The sequence below is a fragment of the Podarcis muralis genome, chromosome 8 (genome assembly GCF_964188315.1).
Source record: "Podarcis muralis chromosome 8, rPodMur119.hap1.1, whole genome shotgun sequence".
In the NCBI taxonomy this organism is placed as follows: Eukaryota; Metazoa; Chordata; class Lepidosauria; order Squamata; family Lacertidae; genus Podarcis; species Podarcis muralis.
In genome coordinates this window covers 77,289,894-77,307,298 of record NC_135662.1, presented here as the reverse complement: position 1 = coordinate 77,307,298, position 17,405 = coordinate 77,289,894, and the positions used below count along the sequence as shown (strand labels likewise).

Sequence of the window (17,405 nt, the reverse complement as noted above, 5' to 3'; positions counted from 1 at the left end):
GCAAACCAAAGAGAGGGTGAAGCTGTTGATACAGCTGGCAGACGGCTTTTGTGAAAAGGGCCATGCCCATGCAGCGGAGATTAAAAAATGTGTCACAGCAGTGGACAAAAGATACAGGGACTTCTCTCTGCGCATGGAAAAATATAGGACCTCTTTAGAGAAAGCCCTGGGGATCTCTTCGGATTCCAATAAATCGGTAAGTGCTGCAGGGTTTTTCGGGTTTTTGTTCTTCTGCTAGCAGAAACGTGGGCTGGCTTAGTGCGGCGGCTTAAGCTCCTTACTAGACAGCTGCCTTTTCTCTTTTCCCCCTGCCTCTGCTAATTCTGTTGTCTTCCCCCTCTTAATTCAGAGTAAAAGCCTGCAGCTGGATATAATCCCAGCCAGTGTCCCTGGGTCAGAGGTGAAGCTGAGAGATGCTGCTCACGAGCTTAATGAAGAAAAGAGGAAGTCTGCCCGCAGGAAAGAGTAATGCAGTGTTTTCCGCACTCTATAGAAATCTTTGTGCATGGTTTAGCTTCGTATGTGGTTTGATATCTCCCCCCCCCCCCATTTGTGCTTTTCCACTTCCCAGTACTAGCCTTACACATTGAAAGGAGCAGGCTTTTTGAGTAGATGAAATGTTTTGTTTTGTTTGTTTGTTTAAGCTCTCTTCCTATATAGATGGTAAATTTTAAGTTCTCCTTTTGGAAGTTCTCCATATACACGATAAAAAAGGACAGTAAACCAAGCATGGTGTGCAGAAGAAAAAGGGAGAAATCAAAGGGTTCCAAAAATACATGGTTTATTATTATTTTTAGGAATCTGGCCTCAGTCTGTAAAATCCCAATGCTTTCACTTCTCGCTTTTTGTGTGTATTCTTTGGATATGCTTGAAGTGATTTATTTTCCGGGTTTGTTCACTGACTTTACAGCAGAGTTCCCCGGTTCAGACATAACGGGGAACTCTGGCTTAATCCAAGCTGCCATCTCCATGCCAAATCTGTACCAAAGCTGGTGCTCAAAGGGTGAGGAAGAAGTCTTCATAAACCATGCTTTATTCAGTCTTGACCCAACGTTGTCTCTGCTTAAGAATCGGCGAAAACAAATAAACTCCTCCCTCCCCCCCTTATAATTACTTTGTGTGCTGGACCTCTGTCCTGCTTTTTCTATTCATAATAGAAAGCAATGGCGAATCAAGAGGAGAGTGATGTGTGACAATTCCAGCACACTGATGTTTCCTTTCTGTTTCAAAGGTTCATTATGGCCGAGCTTATCCAGACAGAGAAGGCTTATGTGAGAGATCTCCGGGAGTGTTTGGATGTAAGTGTGTGACCAGGTGGGATGGGTCTCAGGTAGAACTTTTGCAAACTGTAGAACTGAAGGGCCAATTTGTGCCATCTTGCATCTTAAGCAGACCTGTTTGTCAACAGAATTGTACTAGGCAGCCATTATTGACTTGGCCAGCATCTTGTTTTGCTGCTGCAAAACTCCTATGTTAGCTGGACATGGGCACAGTTTGTTTACACTTTTTATTTTTGGGGAGGAATCACCGGGAGCGGACTGCTGCCTTTGTTAGGCTTTGGTGTTTTCTATAAAAGAAATGATCCTCTGCTAATGCTTCCATTATGTGTATCGCACATTCGAGAACAGGCTCATTCTCTTTGAGCAGAAATGCCTGTTCATTGCTAAAACCAGAGAGGAATCATATTCCCGTTGTAGCTATTGCAATGCTTGGATTTTAAACTCTATGACTTCATGTATACCATGAAGTATTTTGCCTATGGTTAGAATTTCATTTGTATAAAACTAGACCAGAGTTTACAATAAAAGCTAAAGTGGCCATGCATTACAGATATTGGTGTGGTCTTGTATATCTCAGTTTTGGAAAGGTTGCTTTTTGAGTTGTTACCCTCAAGCAAATTCACAGTTCACCCTTTTTGTCTTGTGCTTTTGACCAGACATATCTATGGGAAATAACAAGTGGCGTTGAAGAGATCCCACCTGGTATTGTCAATAAGGAACATATTATCTTCGGAAACATGCAGGAAATCTATGAATTCCATAATAAGTGAGTAAGAAGACCTGATGTCAGTAAAGACTGACTTAATGCATTTCTCACACTTGTAAAGAAATATATGGTTGTTATTTGCCTGTAAATATACCGAGAGAGTACGTAGCTACAATGGGTGAATCTTCAGTTCCTGTGGCACCCACTTTTTGTTAAACAGCTGGTTAAAATAGACTTTAGGCCAGAACAAAAGTGCAAAATGCCAGGTGGTTCAGTCTGGTAGAGAATGAGATATTCTGTACAGTGGTGCCTCGCAAGACGAAAAGAATCCGTTCCGCGATTCTTTTCGTCTAGCGGTTTTTTCGTCTTGCGAAGCAAGCCCATTAGCGGCTAAGCGGATTAACGCTATTAGCGATTTAGCGGCTTAGCGGCTATTAAAGGCTTAGTGGCTTAGCTGTTAAAAGGCTATTAACGGCTTAGCGGCTTTGAAAAAGGGGGGGAAAGCGGGGGGGAAAAGGGCGAGACTCGCAAGACGTTTTCGTCTTGCGAAGCAAGCCCATAGGGAAATTCGTCTTGCGAAGCGCCTCCGAAACGGAAAACCCTTTCGTCTAGCGGGTTTTTCGTCTTGCGAGGCATTCGTCTTGCGGGGCACCACTGTTTTTCTTTTTCTTAGCAGATCTGCATAGTCCATAAACGAATGAGTATGACATTTCATTTTTCATTTATGGAGTGATAGCTGCAGAAAGCTCTTTTCAGATATCAGTAACGGTGAACTTGCCATAATTGGAGCGCACAGCCTGAATTCAGGATTTGTATGAAGCTTCATACACAATAGAGGTGCAGAACAAAGAGTATTTGCCAGGGAGGTGGGGATATAACTGCACCACAGTGCACAAAAACCACGCCTAGGCCTCCTGTTAACAAGAGGCCAGTATCACCTGCTGGGAGGAGTTCAGAAATGCTAGTGCATTGAGTTGACAAAACGATGTTGCTTTTCTGTTTTTTAAAAAACATTCTCACATTTTCTGAAATGCTGCCCTGAACATAAGAACAAATACCAACCGGGCCTTGCAAGCAAAGAAGTCATCTGATGCATACTTGTGTGGCGGAGGAGCCCTATTTTATGCAAGATTTATCTGCGCAAACTGGAAGATCAGGAGGTCCTCTGTGTGTTTGGAATGGTGGGCACCAGAAACAAGCTCTGTGCCACCCAGTTCTCTTGCCCTCCTGCACCTTTTAAGGAGTGACATTCAGATCTTAATGTGACCTGTGTGGAGACCTCTGCTCCATGTGTACATATACACAGATTTGGGGCTGTCTGTAGGCCCTTTCTTGGCTCCTCAGTATGCTACCCAGGATTATAGCCAAACCAGTTCTGAGTATGTAACTACGAGTCTGTCATTTACTCATCTTCACTGTTGTGCTTGAAACTAGATCAGGATGGGAGATACAGTGGCATCTCTGGTTACTAACTTAATTCGTTCTGGAGGTCTGTTCTTAACCTGAAACCGTTCTTAACCTGAGGTACCACTTTAGCTAATGGGGCCTCTCGCTCAATTTCTGTTCTCATCCTGAGGCAAAGTTCTTAACCCGAGGTACTGTAACCCAAGGTGTTTGTAACCTCAGGTACCACTGTATATTAATTGGGTTTCCACAGTGCGCCATAATTTCTAACTCTGTTATAACGCACTGTGTGTTCAAGGCCGAATTGGGGGGCAGCTTGAGTTAGCCCTTCGTGGTAGAGTAGAAGTGGGTTTTATGAAGTTTGGCTGCTGCTGTCGTCACACCTTTCCTGTAACGTGTTGATTGTGTAGTCCAACCAAAGTAAAGCAATTTCGAAGTTGCATTTAGTTCTGTGAGGGAATCCGTAGCATGTAGCATCCTTTTATTTCTTCTGTTACTATTAGTCGAACATAAATACTTCAGCTGAAACTGGATTTTACGGATAGTTTTTCACAGGTATATGTACTTATATGTTTATGGTCACTACTTAAGATTTTTGGGTATCCTAATGAAAATCTGGCAAGGGCTTTGAAAATAATTTTGTCACTTTGTTGTTGTTTTACAGTATATTCCTGAAAGAGCTAGAAAAATACGAGCAGCTTCCTGAAGATGTTGGTCACTGTTTCGTCACTTGGGTAAGAGAGCTGGTTTTTTCTATAGCAAATAATCAGTTGTGTGTGTGTGTGTGTGTGTGTGTGTGTGAGTGAGAGAGAGAGAGAGAGAGAGAGGTGTTACCCTCAAGCAAATTCACAGTTCACCCTTTTGTCAGATTCAGAGACATGTTATGAGAAGCTGAAGACTAATGGGGTCCATCAGCTCTATAAAGAGCCAACTTAATTTTTTTCTGCCATTTATTTCTATTGATTTTTCAAATTACTACAAATAATTGCCAAATTGATACAATCTAAAGAGCCAACTCTAAATGGTGTTGGGGCATAGAAAATGGTTTGCAGAATGCGAATAAGGATTCTGTGTTTCAGTTTTAAAGAATACAAAGAGGCATAAAACAGGATCAAAATGCAACAATGTTAAATTGAAATTAAGGCAACTCATGGTGGATCCTTTGGATTTATTGATGCAGAATAGATTCATGGTTAGAATCTTTAACTGCTCAACGAACACAGGTTTGTTAATAACATCTGAATGGATGAGTGTCGGAGGGCCTGTTTCAGTTTTAACTTTATATTCTGTCTTTTCTTTCCTCTTTAATTGCTCTTGCAAGTTTCCTTATCCAGCTGAGTAGGATAAGAAAATGATCCTTTGCAAGCTAAAGTTTGAATCAGATGTAACGTTTGGAAGAAAACGCTCAAAATTTGTTTGTGTTTTTGCAGGCAGATAAGTTCCAGATGTATGTGACTTACTGCAAGAACAAACCAGACTCTACCCAGTTGATACTGGAACATGCAGGTTCTTATTTTGATGTAAGTACCAGGACCCTTGTGCTTGAATTAAATTTCTCACCCTTTTGAAAGTACAGTGGTACCTTGGTTTACAAACTTAATCCGTTCCGGAAGTCCGTTCTTAAACCAAAGCGTTCTTAAACCAAGGTGTGCTTTCCCATAGCAGCGGGGGACTCAATTTGCAAATAGAACACACTCAGCAGGAAGCTAAACATGTTCTGCTTCCAAGGCAAAGTTCACAAACCAAAACGCCTACTTCCAGGTTTGCAGCGTTCTTATTCCAAGTTGTTCATAGACTAAGCTGTTCTTAAACCAAGGTACCACTGTATGTTTATGAATGAGACACCTCTGTGTCCCTCTGTGTGTGTGTGGTTTTTAGACAGTAGAAGTTCATAATGAGTTGAGCAATATGAGTTGTTGTTCATTTTTTAAAGTTACCAGCCTGCAGACTTCGTGATGCCTCATCGAAAGGGGTGCTGCTATTATATTGTAATTTAGCCCCCATCAGCCACAGAACTTCTCTGTGAGTGGAATTATAAACTGCCCTGTGGTCATTCTATCCTGGACATTAAAAAATAAAATAAAAACAACTCAGCAAGAATATATTCAGTGTCCCTAGTTGTGTGTACACACACACACACACACACACACACACACACACACACATCAATATGCTGTTATTTCAACAGCTGGAGCAGAAATTGCTTTTAAAATACGGTGCTTTGTTCCTCTTTGAAACCATCAACTGTATTGTGCTTGTAGGATTTGCAGAAATAGGACAGGGCACAGAATATCTCTGCCAGACATAAATGAAAGAAGAAATCTGCTTCTGGAAGCACGAACTGCTCAGGAATACATAGAGGGGCTTATAATATTATATTCTGAGTATTATAACTTAGTCTAGCTGGTATAGAATGAGCAGATCACTATTAAAAACCCCTACCAATGTGTTGTATAAAGAGTAGTGAAGAGTAAACACACATTTTAAAAAGGCATAGGATGTTAATTAGATCAACCAAGGTAAAGTAAAGGTCAAGGGACCCCTGACCATTAGGTCCATTCGTGTCCGACTCTGGGGTTGCAGCGCTCATCTCACTTTATTGGCCATGGGAGCCAGTGTACAGCTTCTGGGTCATGTGGCCAGCATGACTAAGCCGCTTCTGGCGAACCAGAGCAGCGCATGGAAACGCCGTTTACCTTCCTGCCGGAGCGGTACCTATTTATCTACTTGCACTTTGACATGCTTTTGAACTGCTAGGTTGGCAGGAGCAGGGACTGAGCAACGGGAGCTCACCCCGTCAAGGGGATTTGAACCGCCGACCTTCTGATCGGCAAGTCTTAGGCTCTGTGGTTTAACCCACAGCGCTACCCGCATCCCTAGCTCAACCAAAGACCTGGTTAAAAAGGAACGTTTTTGCCTGGAGCTGAAAGGTGTATAATGAAGGCGCCAGGCGAACTTCCCTGGGGAGAACATTCCACAGATGGGGAGTCACTGCAGAAAAGGCCCGTTCTCATGTTGCCACCCTCCGGACCTCTTGTGGAGGAGGCACATGAAAAAGGGCCTCAGAAGATGATCTCAGGGTCCTGGTAGGTTCATATGGAAGCAAACTTGGGTGGTCAAGTGCCTATTACTTTGGACGTAAAATGGCTCCACTTACATATAAGGTAACAGTAGCTCCTTAGGTTTGCAGAAATGTGTTCATTTTTAAATTAAAGGCAAAGGAGCAGGTGGGATGGACCCTAAAAGCCCAGTGTAGGTCTCCAGGAAGTATGTAATGGCACCAAAAAGGGAAGTTCTTGAATAGTTTTGTTTCAGCCCCCAACAATTTAATACCATCTTACAGGCTTCCCACTGTGAGAACAGGATGCTAGACTAAATGGACTTTAGACTTCACATGGGCACTTCTCTAAATGCAACCCACCACATTCATGCATTATTCTATTTGTTTATAAAACTCGTAGCTCCCTCTGCTGGCTTTTTCTAAAAGAAAAATATCCTCTCTGGTACAATAAGCAGTCCTTAAAACGGCAGATCCACATGTGGTGGACGTGTGAAAAGATTAAGATTTTTTTTGGGGGGGGGGGAATATACAATGAATTAAAAAAGATGATGGGGATAACTTTTACTAAAAAACCAGAGGCATTTCTATTAAGTATTTTAGATAAAGAGATCCCAAAAAAATCTAAGAGAGGTATTCTTGTATGCAACCGCAGCGGCTCATATACTTGTGGCCAAGGGATGGAAAGATCAGGAGGCTCCAAAAATAACAGATTGGCAAATCAAATTACAGAAATTGGTGGAGACAGCTCATCTGACTAATAAACTCAGAGGAAACTCAAAGCAAAAATTTGCGGGAAAGCGGGATGGTTATAGAAGATATGTTCAAAAATACAATAATAGTTTTGGTTTTTTAAAAAGATTTTTATTAAAGTTTTCAAAATATTACAAAAAGAAAAAATACAAAGTAAAAACAGTTAAAAACAATTCAATCTTTCCATGTCTTATCTTTCATTCGCTTGTTCCCCAGACCTCCTCACACCTCCCTTTTTTGTATCCAGTTCAATTAGTTGGTTCAGCAAATCCTTTCCCTCTTTATTTTTATCCTAATCTTTAATCTTCATATATTATAACTTTAGATTATCCCCTGTTAACAATCCATTTTTACACGTCTTTATAACATTACTGCTAAAAACCACTTAACTTCAATCCAACATCATTCAAACATTCATTAATTTTGCAGTATTTCTGTAGATAGTCTTTAAATTTCTTCCAATCTTCTTCCACCGACTCTACTCCCTGGTCTCGGATTCTGTCGTAAAAATACAATAATAGTTTTGACTCCATGCTATCATTCGAGTGAAAAAGGAACTAAAAGGAGGTGGACAACAATTAAGGATTTATTATGTTTTCAGAATGTATTGGAAAAATTATATAGAAAGGTTTATTGTTTTGTGTGCATTCAAATGTAAGATAAAATATATGCAGAGGGACTTGACAGGAAGTCAAAGTTGAAGAAAAGATTTTGGAAGATAAAAGGGGGGAAATATTTACTTTCATTATTATCATTTTCTGTGCGGGTGTGGGTGTCTGCACATATGTGTGTTTTTGTATGCATTGTTCAGGAGGAAATAAGACGGTGAATAACAAATAACAAACTAAATATTGATGTATGTAATTTTTATTTCTTAGTTATATTTAGTGGTAGTATGGCTGTATTGTTTTTTGTAACATAAAACCATTCAGTAAAAATTTTAAAAAAACAAAAAAAAAGGGCAGATAGCACTCATAGGCTGTCGCCCTCCCATCCATCTCCCAATGTTCTCATTTCTGCAACCAGAATAAATGCTGTAGAGGAATGGTTGATTATAGTTTCTCTTGGTACGGATGAGAATACGATGCGGCATGTAAATAAAATTAGTAAGCATGCGGCTGGATGTTGGATTTGGTATATTGTATTTTGAGTGCGTTTTCTTTAGGAATGTGCGTGCTTTAAAAAATCACTTCATTAAAAAGAAATTAAAAGGAAGGTAATCAAGGAGCTTGCAACACCAAAGACAGAGATTGCAGGGTACCAATAGAGGAAGGGGCTTTTGGGGAAAGAATCTGACAACTCATGCTAGGTTCTCATCATAACTGCAACACGTCTGAACATTTCTGTGTTGTGCTGATGAAAAGCGAGTAACGCTTGCCTTCTGGTAACACTACCCAACTTTCATGACATTGCACTATTAATATATTTATTATTATTATTATTTTATTTGTAATCCTCCCAGCTGATTAGGTTGGCCCAGCCAACACTCTAACTCCACCAAGAGTTCTTTGTATTATTTTTTTAGTTGTCTCTGTGTTTTCTCATCCTGCCCATGGTGGGAATTCTAGTAAAGCGTGTTCTCCATAATAGAGAGCACGTGTTGCGGTGGGGGCCAAAAAGGCCACCCCACTGTTGTTGGGCAAATTGGCCACATGTTGTGATTGGGCAAGGAGTGTTGCTGGGGAGAATGTTATGTTGCTAAAGTGACTCGCTGAGGGACGACGACGAATGAGGAGGAGGCGGAGCTGGCGTCACAGCATTAAGCTGCTACACACGCCCCCCGGAGGCACCTGGTTGGCTGCCTCCGGTGGGCGTGGGCACCAGCCAGGTAAGGAGGGGAGGGGGCTAAGGCCCCCTACCAGGGGCGGAGCTCGGTCTCCCGCCCACAACCACTCCCCTCTCTTCCAGGGAGGAGAGTCTTTGCTAAAGTGTGGGAGGGGTCAGAAGTCTTAAATACAGGGCTCGCAGCCTGGGGCCTTCTCTTGGGCTGCATGCACCGGATCACCCACCCTCCCTGAAAGGGGGGGGGGGTTCGTTGTCCTCTGACCTTGCTATGCCTGCCATGGGGGTCGTCTGCCTTGGGGCAGGGGCCTGGTAGGAATTTTGTCCATTTGGCTGATTGGCTGTTGCCATTTGGTTTTTGCCTACTGCGTAGCAAATCGTCACAACTTGTAAGTTTGGCAGTTAGGCATTGGTTAAAATTGGTTGGTGGAGGGGTAAGTGCCTACCCCTCCAACGGTGGTGCTGCATAGGGAATTCCGTTAAAGGAATCCAGGGGCTTGCCATCCCTTTCGTCCTAGTCCCTGGAATCGGACTTGGCCGTGCAAGCCCCAGGGGGCATGAGGGTAAGAGATGAGGGACTGATGCCCAGCTTCATTTCTCACCAATATGGTTCTCCCTGACTGGCTTCCGCTGGAATCCGGAGGTCAGTTCTGTCCCTGGGGCAAGGACAGATAGTCATAACCAATGCCTAAGCAAGTGTGTGTATTTAAATAAAGTTGTGGCCAAATTCATGCCAAAAACCTTAAACAAAAATTGATGTGTGAAGTGTGAGTTATTGGGGTGGCCTGGGGGACCTCGACACGCAAATAACGTTCTTCATAATGAGTGGCTTACTCGCCAGCCATAGTTCTGTTTTGTGTGAAAGAGGTTACAGTCCTGTTCGCACTTGGATAACCCCCATGGAACTTAGTGGTACTTACTTTTAACTAAACAAATGTAGACTCCACCTAAAAATTGTAAACCGACTTTGGATCTCATAATGCAGATGCATAACTACTGTGAGATCCGCTCCCATTCTTGAAACAGAGAATGTTGCAGCAAACTTTCTAAGTTGGCTACTACTCTCATATATTTTTCTTTCCAACACAGGAGATACAGCAGCGGCATGGGCTAGCCAATTCAATCTCCTCATACCTTATTAAACCTGTCCAGCGGATAACAAAATACCAGCTTCTTCTAAAGGTAAGCACCATTTTCTTATTGGCATAGCCACCAGATGTGTGGGTGGGTACCTTTTACAATCAAAAAGGTGCTGCTTCAAACATCTTAGGTATTTGAGTGTGGATATTGAGGTACAAAATAGGCTTATTGTGTCAGTTATGAAGGACATAAATCCTTTACTCTTTGAAAAAAAGGGGGTTGTTGGCAGCAGAGATTGCTGGAATATCTGGGGCTGATCTTGCAATTCTGTTGCGGTAGAATATTTTACTTGGAATCTGAAAAGGAAAATAGTCACTTGATCGCCAGTTAAAAATGCTTCATAATTCAATATGATACACATACCGTATTTTTCGCCCCATAGGGCGCACCGGCCCATAGGGCGCGCCTAGGTTTTTTTTGGGGGGGGGGGATAAAAAAAATCCCCCCCCAGGCGTGGGGCTGGGGCTGGGAAAGCCCAAGTTTCCCCCGACCCCAGCCTCCAGAACAGGTGGCTGTCCGCAAGCCTAGGGAGCCCGGCGGGAAGTCGTGCCGGTCTCCCCAGGCTTGCGGATAGCTGCTCGAAGCCCGATGCCTGGGGCGTGCTGAGACTTCGCGCCAGGCTCCCACGGCTTGCGGATAGCTTCCTGAAGCCTGGAGAGCGAGAGGGGTCGGTGCGTACTGACCCCTCTCACTCTCCAGGCTTCATCGAAAGCCTGCATTCGCCCCATAGGACACACACACATTTCCCCTTCATTTTTGGAGGGGGAAAGCTGTGTCCTATAGGGCGAAAAATACGGTAATTGGTGATAAGTTGTCATAGGGTTCTTTCAGAAATCACATTTCTAAAGTGCACCTTCAGTCTACACTTCACGCAGGCGACACAATTGCTACAACATGCACAGCAGTGCAGTTCTACATCTTGTACATGAATCCAGGACACCTGTCCAAACAGTGTACGCATGTATGTCTTCTATAGGTTATGTACTGCAAGAGCGCACACTTAATTTTGCAACTATGTGTACCGCTTCACGTTTTGCAAATGTTTGATGGGATGTACAGTGGTACCTCGGGTTAAGTACTTAATTCGTTCCAGAGGTCCGTTCTTAACCTGAAACTGTTCTTAACCTGAAGCACCACTTTAGCTAATGTTCTGTAACCTGAAGCGTATGTAACCTGAGGTACCACTGTACCAGGAAAAATAGAGCAGTGACGTTTGCCATGTGAAGCATGTGTTCTGTGCTAAGTGGATTTTCAGGACCACCTTTTGATTTAGGTTTTTAATGGCATTCAATTAAATGTTTTTAAATAATATATAACTTTTTTTAAAGCATAAGTGTTTGGGGATGAGGAAGATTAAAAGTCTTAAATGAATAAATGAGGAGCTTCAATCCCATGCAGTTGTACTTTGGTTGCATTCTGACCCAAAGGGCCCCACTTGAAGCAATTTACAGCAAACCATAAAATACAAATTTAAAACAACAGTAAACAGCATAAAATGTTCAGCAGCACAAAATCAAAACCATCAGTGGGCAGAGAGCCAGACAAGGATCTGATCAGAGCGAACAGACCATTGAAGCCCTGTTTGAACTTCCTTGATGAGCTTCTGGGGGGAGGAATTCCCAGAAAGCCCCACCCCCCATGCCGCCCTAGAGATCCTGTCCCAAAGAGCTTAGTAGGCAGGGAGAACCAGATAGGAGCAGGCGATGCTTTAAATACCGCAGCCCAAAACCATTTAGGACTTTGAAATCCAACATTTTTCAATTTGTCTCAGAAACAAGCCAGGAACCAAGGCAGATCAAATAATGTCAGAGTGATGTGCCTTTGGCACCTAGTGTCCTCACCAGCTTCAGTCTCCAGCACTCTTCAGAGGCAGTTCCATGTGCGGAGCATTGCTGTAGTCCAGCCTAGATGTGGCAGCAAGTGCAGGCATCTGATCTCCATTTGGGGCACAGTCTCTCACCCCCTTTTAACATCTGCCAATCAGCATGGTTACATTGACCCCTGAGGCTGCTCCCACACTGGCCAGTGTGAACACTTTCCTAGCCATGCAGATCCTCTTATTACAGTCATACCTTGGAAGTTGAACAGAGTCCGTTCCAGAAGTCCCGTTCGACTTCCAAAACATTCGGAAACCAAAGCATGGCTTCTGATTGGCTGCAGAAAGCTCCTGCAGCCAATCGGAAGCTGCAGAAGCCCTGGTGGACGTTTGGCTTCCGAAAACAGTTCGCAAACTGGAACAGTCACTTCCAGGTTTGCGGCGTTCAGGAGCCAAAATATTCGAGAACTAAGCTGTTTGAAAACCAAGGTACGACTGTATAGTGTTTGGGGCTTACAGGGCAAAGGGGCCATATTTTCAGACATGAGGCTAAACAAGCTGCTAAATGAACTTCACACGTTGTTGTTGTTTTAAAAAATTGTATACTGCCCTATATCCATGGTCTCGGGGCAGCTCACAATATACGAAGCACAAAATACGAAATAAACATAATCAAAACATAATCAAAACAATAGAACAGTACTGATGTATACACACTTATAAACAACGTAAAGGTAAAGGGACCCCTGACCATTAGGTCCAGTCATGGCCGACTCTGGGGTTGCGGCACTCATCGCGCTTTATTGGCCGAGGGAGCCGGCGTACAGCTTCTGGGTCGTGTGGCCAGCATGACTAAGCCGCTTCTGGTGAACCAGAGCAGCGCACGGAAACGCCGTTTACCTTCCTGCTGGAGCAGTACCTATTTATCTACTTGCACTTTGACGTGCTTTCGAACTGCTAGGTTAGCAGGAGCAGGGACCAAGCAATGGGAGCTCACCCTGTCGCGGGGATTTGACCCGCCAACCTTCTGATCGGCAAGTCCTAGGCTCTGTGGTTTAACCCACAGTGCCACCTGCGTCCCTTATAAACAACATACTCCCCAATAAAAGCCCCTAAACAATACTCCAGCCCACGGATGGAAAAATCTAAATTAACATATAGCATTTAACAACAATTTAAAACAACCCAACCCTCCAAATAAAACAGCACCCACGCAAGTTAAATCCTCATCCCTGTTAAAACAGTAATTTTAACACAAGGGGGCTGGCACCACACCCTTGTTCCACCCTCGAAGCGCTGCCACCACAGAGACGACGCTCTTTTATGTCTCCCCTTTGCCGGCAACGGCCCCACCAGGAAGTCTTTACTTGGCAAGCAGCCACAGAAAAGTCAGTTACTGTGTCAGTCAATTCATGCAAGGAGCGTCTTGCTTGGCAAGGTTTCCTTTGGTTTGTGAAGTCACCGGGAGGAAAAGTAAAGGAAGAACTAGGGTTCATCCCAACTGGCCTGAGCGTACGAAATGGAAAGGAAAAGTGCCCGTGTTTGGCTCCTCTTGCTGCCTGGACAAATCAGTGTGCCTAATAAAATCTAGAATATGTAATGGGAGACAACTAAAGGGGAACGTGCTTAGCGTATGCGTTACTGCTCTTGCTTATTCACAGGCACTTCACTTTATTCATAAATTAAGTCTTGTTGTTTGCTTACAGTCTTGCCCCCACCTCTCTTTCGTTGTTTTAATTAAACATCTTGCTTATCTTCCCTTGCATCCCTCCTTCCTCTGTGTAGTCAGCAGTAGAGAGGGATCCTGTCTTTCCAATATGCTTCAGAGAGCAAGGGTACTGCGCACCTGCTCAGCAGAGTGTCCAGGGACCCAAAATCCATTAAAAGCAATTAAAGGAGGCTTGGCAGATGGTAGAAGTTGTGTATGAATAACTAGGCAAGAGACTTGAGAGCCTGCCCACGAATGAAATTGTCAACCAAATGAAATTTGTGACATCCAAGCAACTTTTCTGTATTGTATTAGATTCACTTAATCCATCTCCTTTGGATCCTTTTTAAGTGTCCCAGTTCAGGGGGGGGGGACCCCAAAGTAATCTAGTTTTTTTCTGGAATACATTAATAGCCCTTTGAGAAACCTCAGGCATTCTTTATACTGAAAGGCTAAGGTGCTGTTTGCTGAAGTTTTTACACCAGCCTCTTAGATAAAAGCAGTGGGGTTTGTTTATAATTCAATGATGGGGCAGAATTCTAAATGTGGGGAGAACTTGAGACCAGTGGTATAGTTGAGTAATTTTAAGACTTCAGGCTTAATGTCCGTGGTTGGTTTTTGTTTTTTTTTTGGGGGGGGGTGCTTTTTAGATGGCAATGGGTATCACTTGGTTTGCTTTAAAACATGGTAAGATAACCCTGCTGTGCTTTCTGTCCCCTGCTTCTTCCATTGAGTGAGTGGGTTCCTGAACTTCTGCCCCGGAGTCCTGCTCCGACAGCACCACTGCTTCACACATTGATTTCCTGACATCCAATGCCCCTCTCCATCTGGTCCAATTAGGATCAAGCTCAAATCCCTTTGGGACTGACCCCCCAATTTCTGACCACAGAGCCAGCCTTACCTGCCATTGCTTTTTTCCTAACTTTTTGAGACACTTGGGGTGTTGGCAAAGCATGCTGATACCCAGGCCCTGAGTTCTGGGAATGTGGTTATATGCTCATAAATAGCATTCATGCAAAGCCCTGCCAGTAGCGTAACATTGCCCCATCCTGCTGTTCTCCATTTCCCCAGTAATTTGGGGAACAGCGGAGATCCCATTGGGCTCTGCAGTAGGGACCTGATATGCTCCAGGTCTCCTTTGGCGAGTAGGTGAGTTTTCAGTTGTCTTGACATTCAGAAAAGCCGTCTGTGCTTCCTGAATGATTTCCGAAGGGTACTGGGGGCAAGGTTTGTACATAACGCCACTGACTTTTATGCCACAGTTTTGTTTCTGAAGTTTCCCCTTTTGTGACAGTTCTCAGGTGCTAACAAGCTTTGCTGTTGGTTTTTGTGAAAGGAATACAGTGGTACCTCGGGTTAAGTACTTAATTCGTTCCGAGGGTCCTTTCTTAACCTGAAACTGTTCTTAACTTTAGCTAATGGGGCCTCCTGCTGCCGCCACGCTGCCAGAGCACAATTTCTGTTCTCATCCTGAAGCAAAGTTCTTAACCTGAAGCACTATTTCTGGGTTAGTGGAGTCTGTAACCTGAAGCGTATATAACCTGAAGCGTATGTAACCCGAGGTACCACTGTAGCGGGAGAGCAGAGTTTCCAATACTTAAGACTGTTTCTTAGCCTCCTCTGAAACCCTGGACATTGTGATCTATGGAGATGAGCCATAGCTGAGCAAAAGTGCATGCTTTGCACTGATAAGATCCCACATTTGAACACTCATATTTCCAGTTAAAAGCTCTTGGGTTACTTCCACTGGGAAGGATCTCTGCCTTGAGGTTCTGTACAGTCACTACCAATCAGAGTAGACTGACTGACAGCATCACAATTGGGGATTGTGATTCCATCTGACATCAGACAATCTCCATCCCCTGAAGGTTTCAAATGGGCCTTGAAGATTTTAGTATAGCCTTTAGCAGCTTATTTTATCTTGAGTTTCAGAGCCAGTATTTTCACCCGATTTTGCTAATTTTATGTTATGCTAGATCAGTGTTCGTCCTCTTGTCGTATAATAATGTTCTGAAATCTGTTTTGAGATTCACATGGTGGAGTTTTTTGTATTATTTATTGAGGCTTGAATTGTATTCTACTGTATGTTTGATCTGCAGCTTGTAAACCAATTTGGGAATAATTTTTCTTGAATAGCAGTATACAGATTTGTAAAAACAGAGAGACCCATGTGTGATAAGCACTGTAATAAATGATGTTGTTATCTTTGCAGGAGCTGCTCACCTGCTGTGAGGAAGGTAAAGGAGAAATTAAAGACGGCTTAGAAGTGATGCTAAGTGTGCCAAAGCGAGCAAACGATGCCATGCATCTCAGCATGCTGGAAGGTAGGGTCCAGGCCATTCACTTTGCTCTGTACAAACTTATTTCTAAGAACTCAGCAGCAGCTCTGGGTAAACACCTACAGTGGTGCCTCGCAAGACGAAAAGAATCTGTTCTGCGAGTCTCTTCGTCTTGCGGTCTTTTCGTCTTGCGAAGCAAGCCCATTAGCGGATTAGCGCTATTAGCGTCTTAGCGGATCAGCTGTTAAGCGGCTTAGCGGATAAGCTGATAAGCGGCTTAGCGATCAGCTGTTAAGCGGCTTAGCGGATCAGCTGTTAAGCGGCTTAGCGGATCAGCTGATAAGCGGCTTAGCGGATCAGCTGATAAGCGGCTTAGCGGATCAGCTGATAAGCGGCTTAGCGGATCAGCTGATAAGCGGCTTAGCGGCTTGGGAAAAAGGGGGGGGAGGAAAAAAACCCTGCAGGAACTCGCAAGACATTTTCGTCTTGCGAAGCAAGCCCATAGGAAATTCGTTTTGCGAAGCACCTCCAAAACGGAAAACCCTTTCGTCTAGCGGGTTTTCCGTCTTGCGAGGCATTCGTCTTGCGGGGCACCACTGTATTTACATGACCACCTGTGGCAAGCAAAAATCACCTCCAGGTGACCAGGGAAGGTTTTGTAACCTGGAAAACAGCTTTAGAAATTGTGATTGCCATTGCTCCAACCACACTGAAATAGACCATGAGATTCCACTTCCACAGTCTGGGTTCAGGTTGTTCATACATTGGTAATAAGGAAGGCCTTTTTATTGTACAACTCCTTTCTTACCAGTAGAGGGATATGCAACCAGATAATAAGAGATCAGGCCCACGGTGAAATCACTATGCAGCCACTTTGTGGCACACAGTCCATTTATATTCAAACAGCATCTTGGTTGTGGTAGAATCATCGCCAAATTACTACTTTGAGGTGAATTTTGAGGGTTCTGCGGAGGAGAAATTTATGTAGGCATTTCATTGGTCAATTAAAATATTTGTTATAAGTATCAAAAAATGTGCGTGATTGCTGCTTTTTTCATCTTTTACAATGACAACCAATAGAAGGGTTCTGTCTTTAATAACATACCTGGTCAATGCTTTCTAGAATATTTCATCTTAAATCTTTATCTTGACCTTCCCATAACTTGAGTTCCTGCTTAAAAGATGTCACATGTTCAGTTTTTTAAAAAACCTGGTGGCGTCTGATTGAAAAACCAACTTTCACAGTTACATTTTATGTGAATTATGCCTGTCTGCATGCTTAGTTTTTTGTTTTTTTAGTTCAAAAATGAACTTTTTTGGAAACCTTTTCCTCAATAAACAATCACTTACCTAGTAAACCTTTTATTTCTGCCTTCATGGTCTGTCACTTTGCACAGTTTCTGAACCCTGAGTAATTCATATCAGTAGTAGTTTGTGAGGCCTTTACTACCACATATGTAAGCAGAAATGTTGCAGTGA

At 43.3% G+C, this 17,405-nt stretch overlaps 1 protein-coding gene across 4 annotated transcripts in view; it reads left to right on the top strand.

Annotated features, from left to right (window-relative positions):
* TRIO (trio Rho guanine nucleotide exchange factor) overlaps positions 1 to 17,405 on the top strand; it is a 270,608-nt gene that overhangs the window by 164,452 nt on the left and 88,751 nt on the right. For all 4 annotated transcript variants that reach the window (XM_028737945.2, XM_028737948.2, XM_028737949.2 and 1 more), the window contains exons 22-29: positions 2 to 196; positions 350 to 465; positions 1,232 to 1,298; positions 1,937 to 2,046; positions 4,055 to 4,124; positions 4,821 to 4,910; positions 10,073 to 10,165; positions 15,860 to 15,971. In XM_028737945.2, coding sequence (XP_028593778.2) covers positions 2 to 196; positions 350 to 465; positions 1,232 to 1,298; positions 1,937 to 2,046; positions 4,055 to 4,124; positions 4,821 to 4,910; positions 10,073 to 10,165; positions 15,860 to 15,971 — 853 coding nt within the window. The remainder of the gene's footprint in view (position 1; positions 197 to 349; positions 466 to 1,231; positions 1,299 to 1,936; positions 2,047 to 4,054; positions 4,125 to 4,820; positions 4,911 to 10,072; positions 10,166 to 15,859; positions 15,972 to 17,405) is intronic.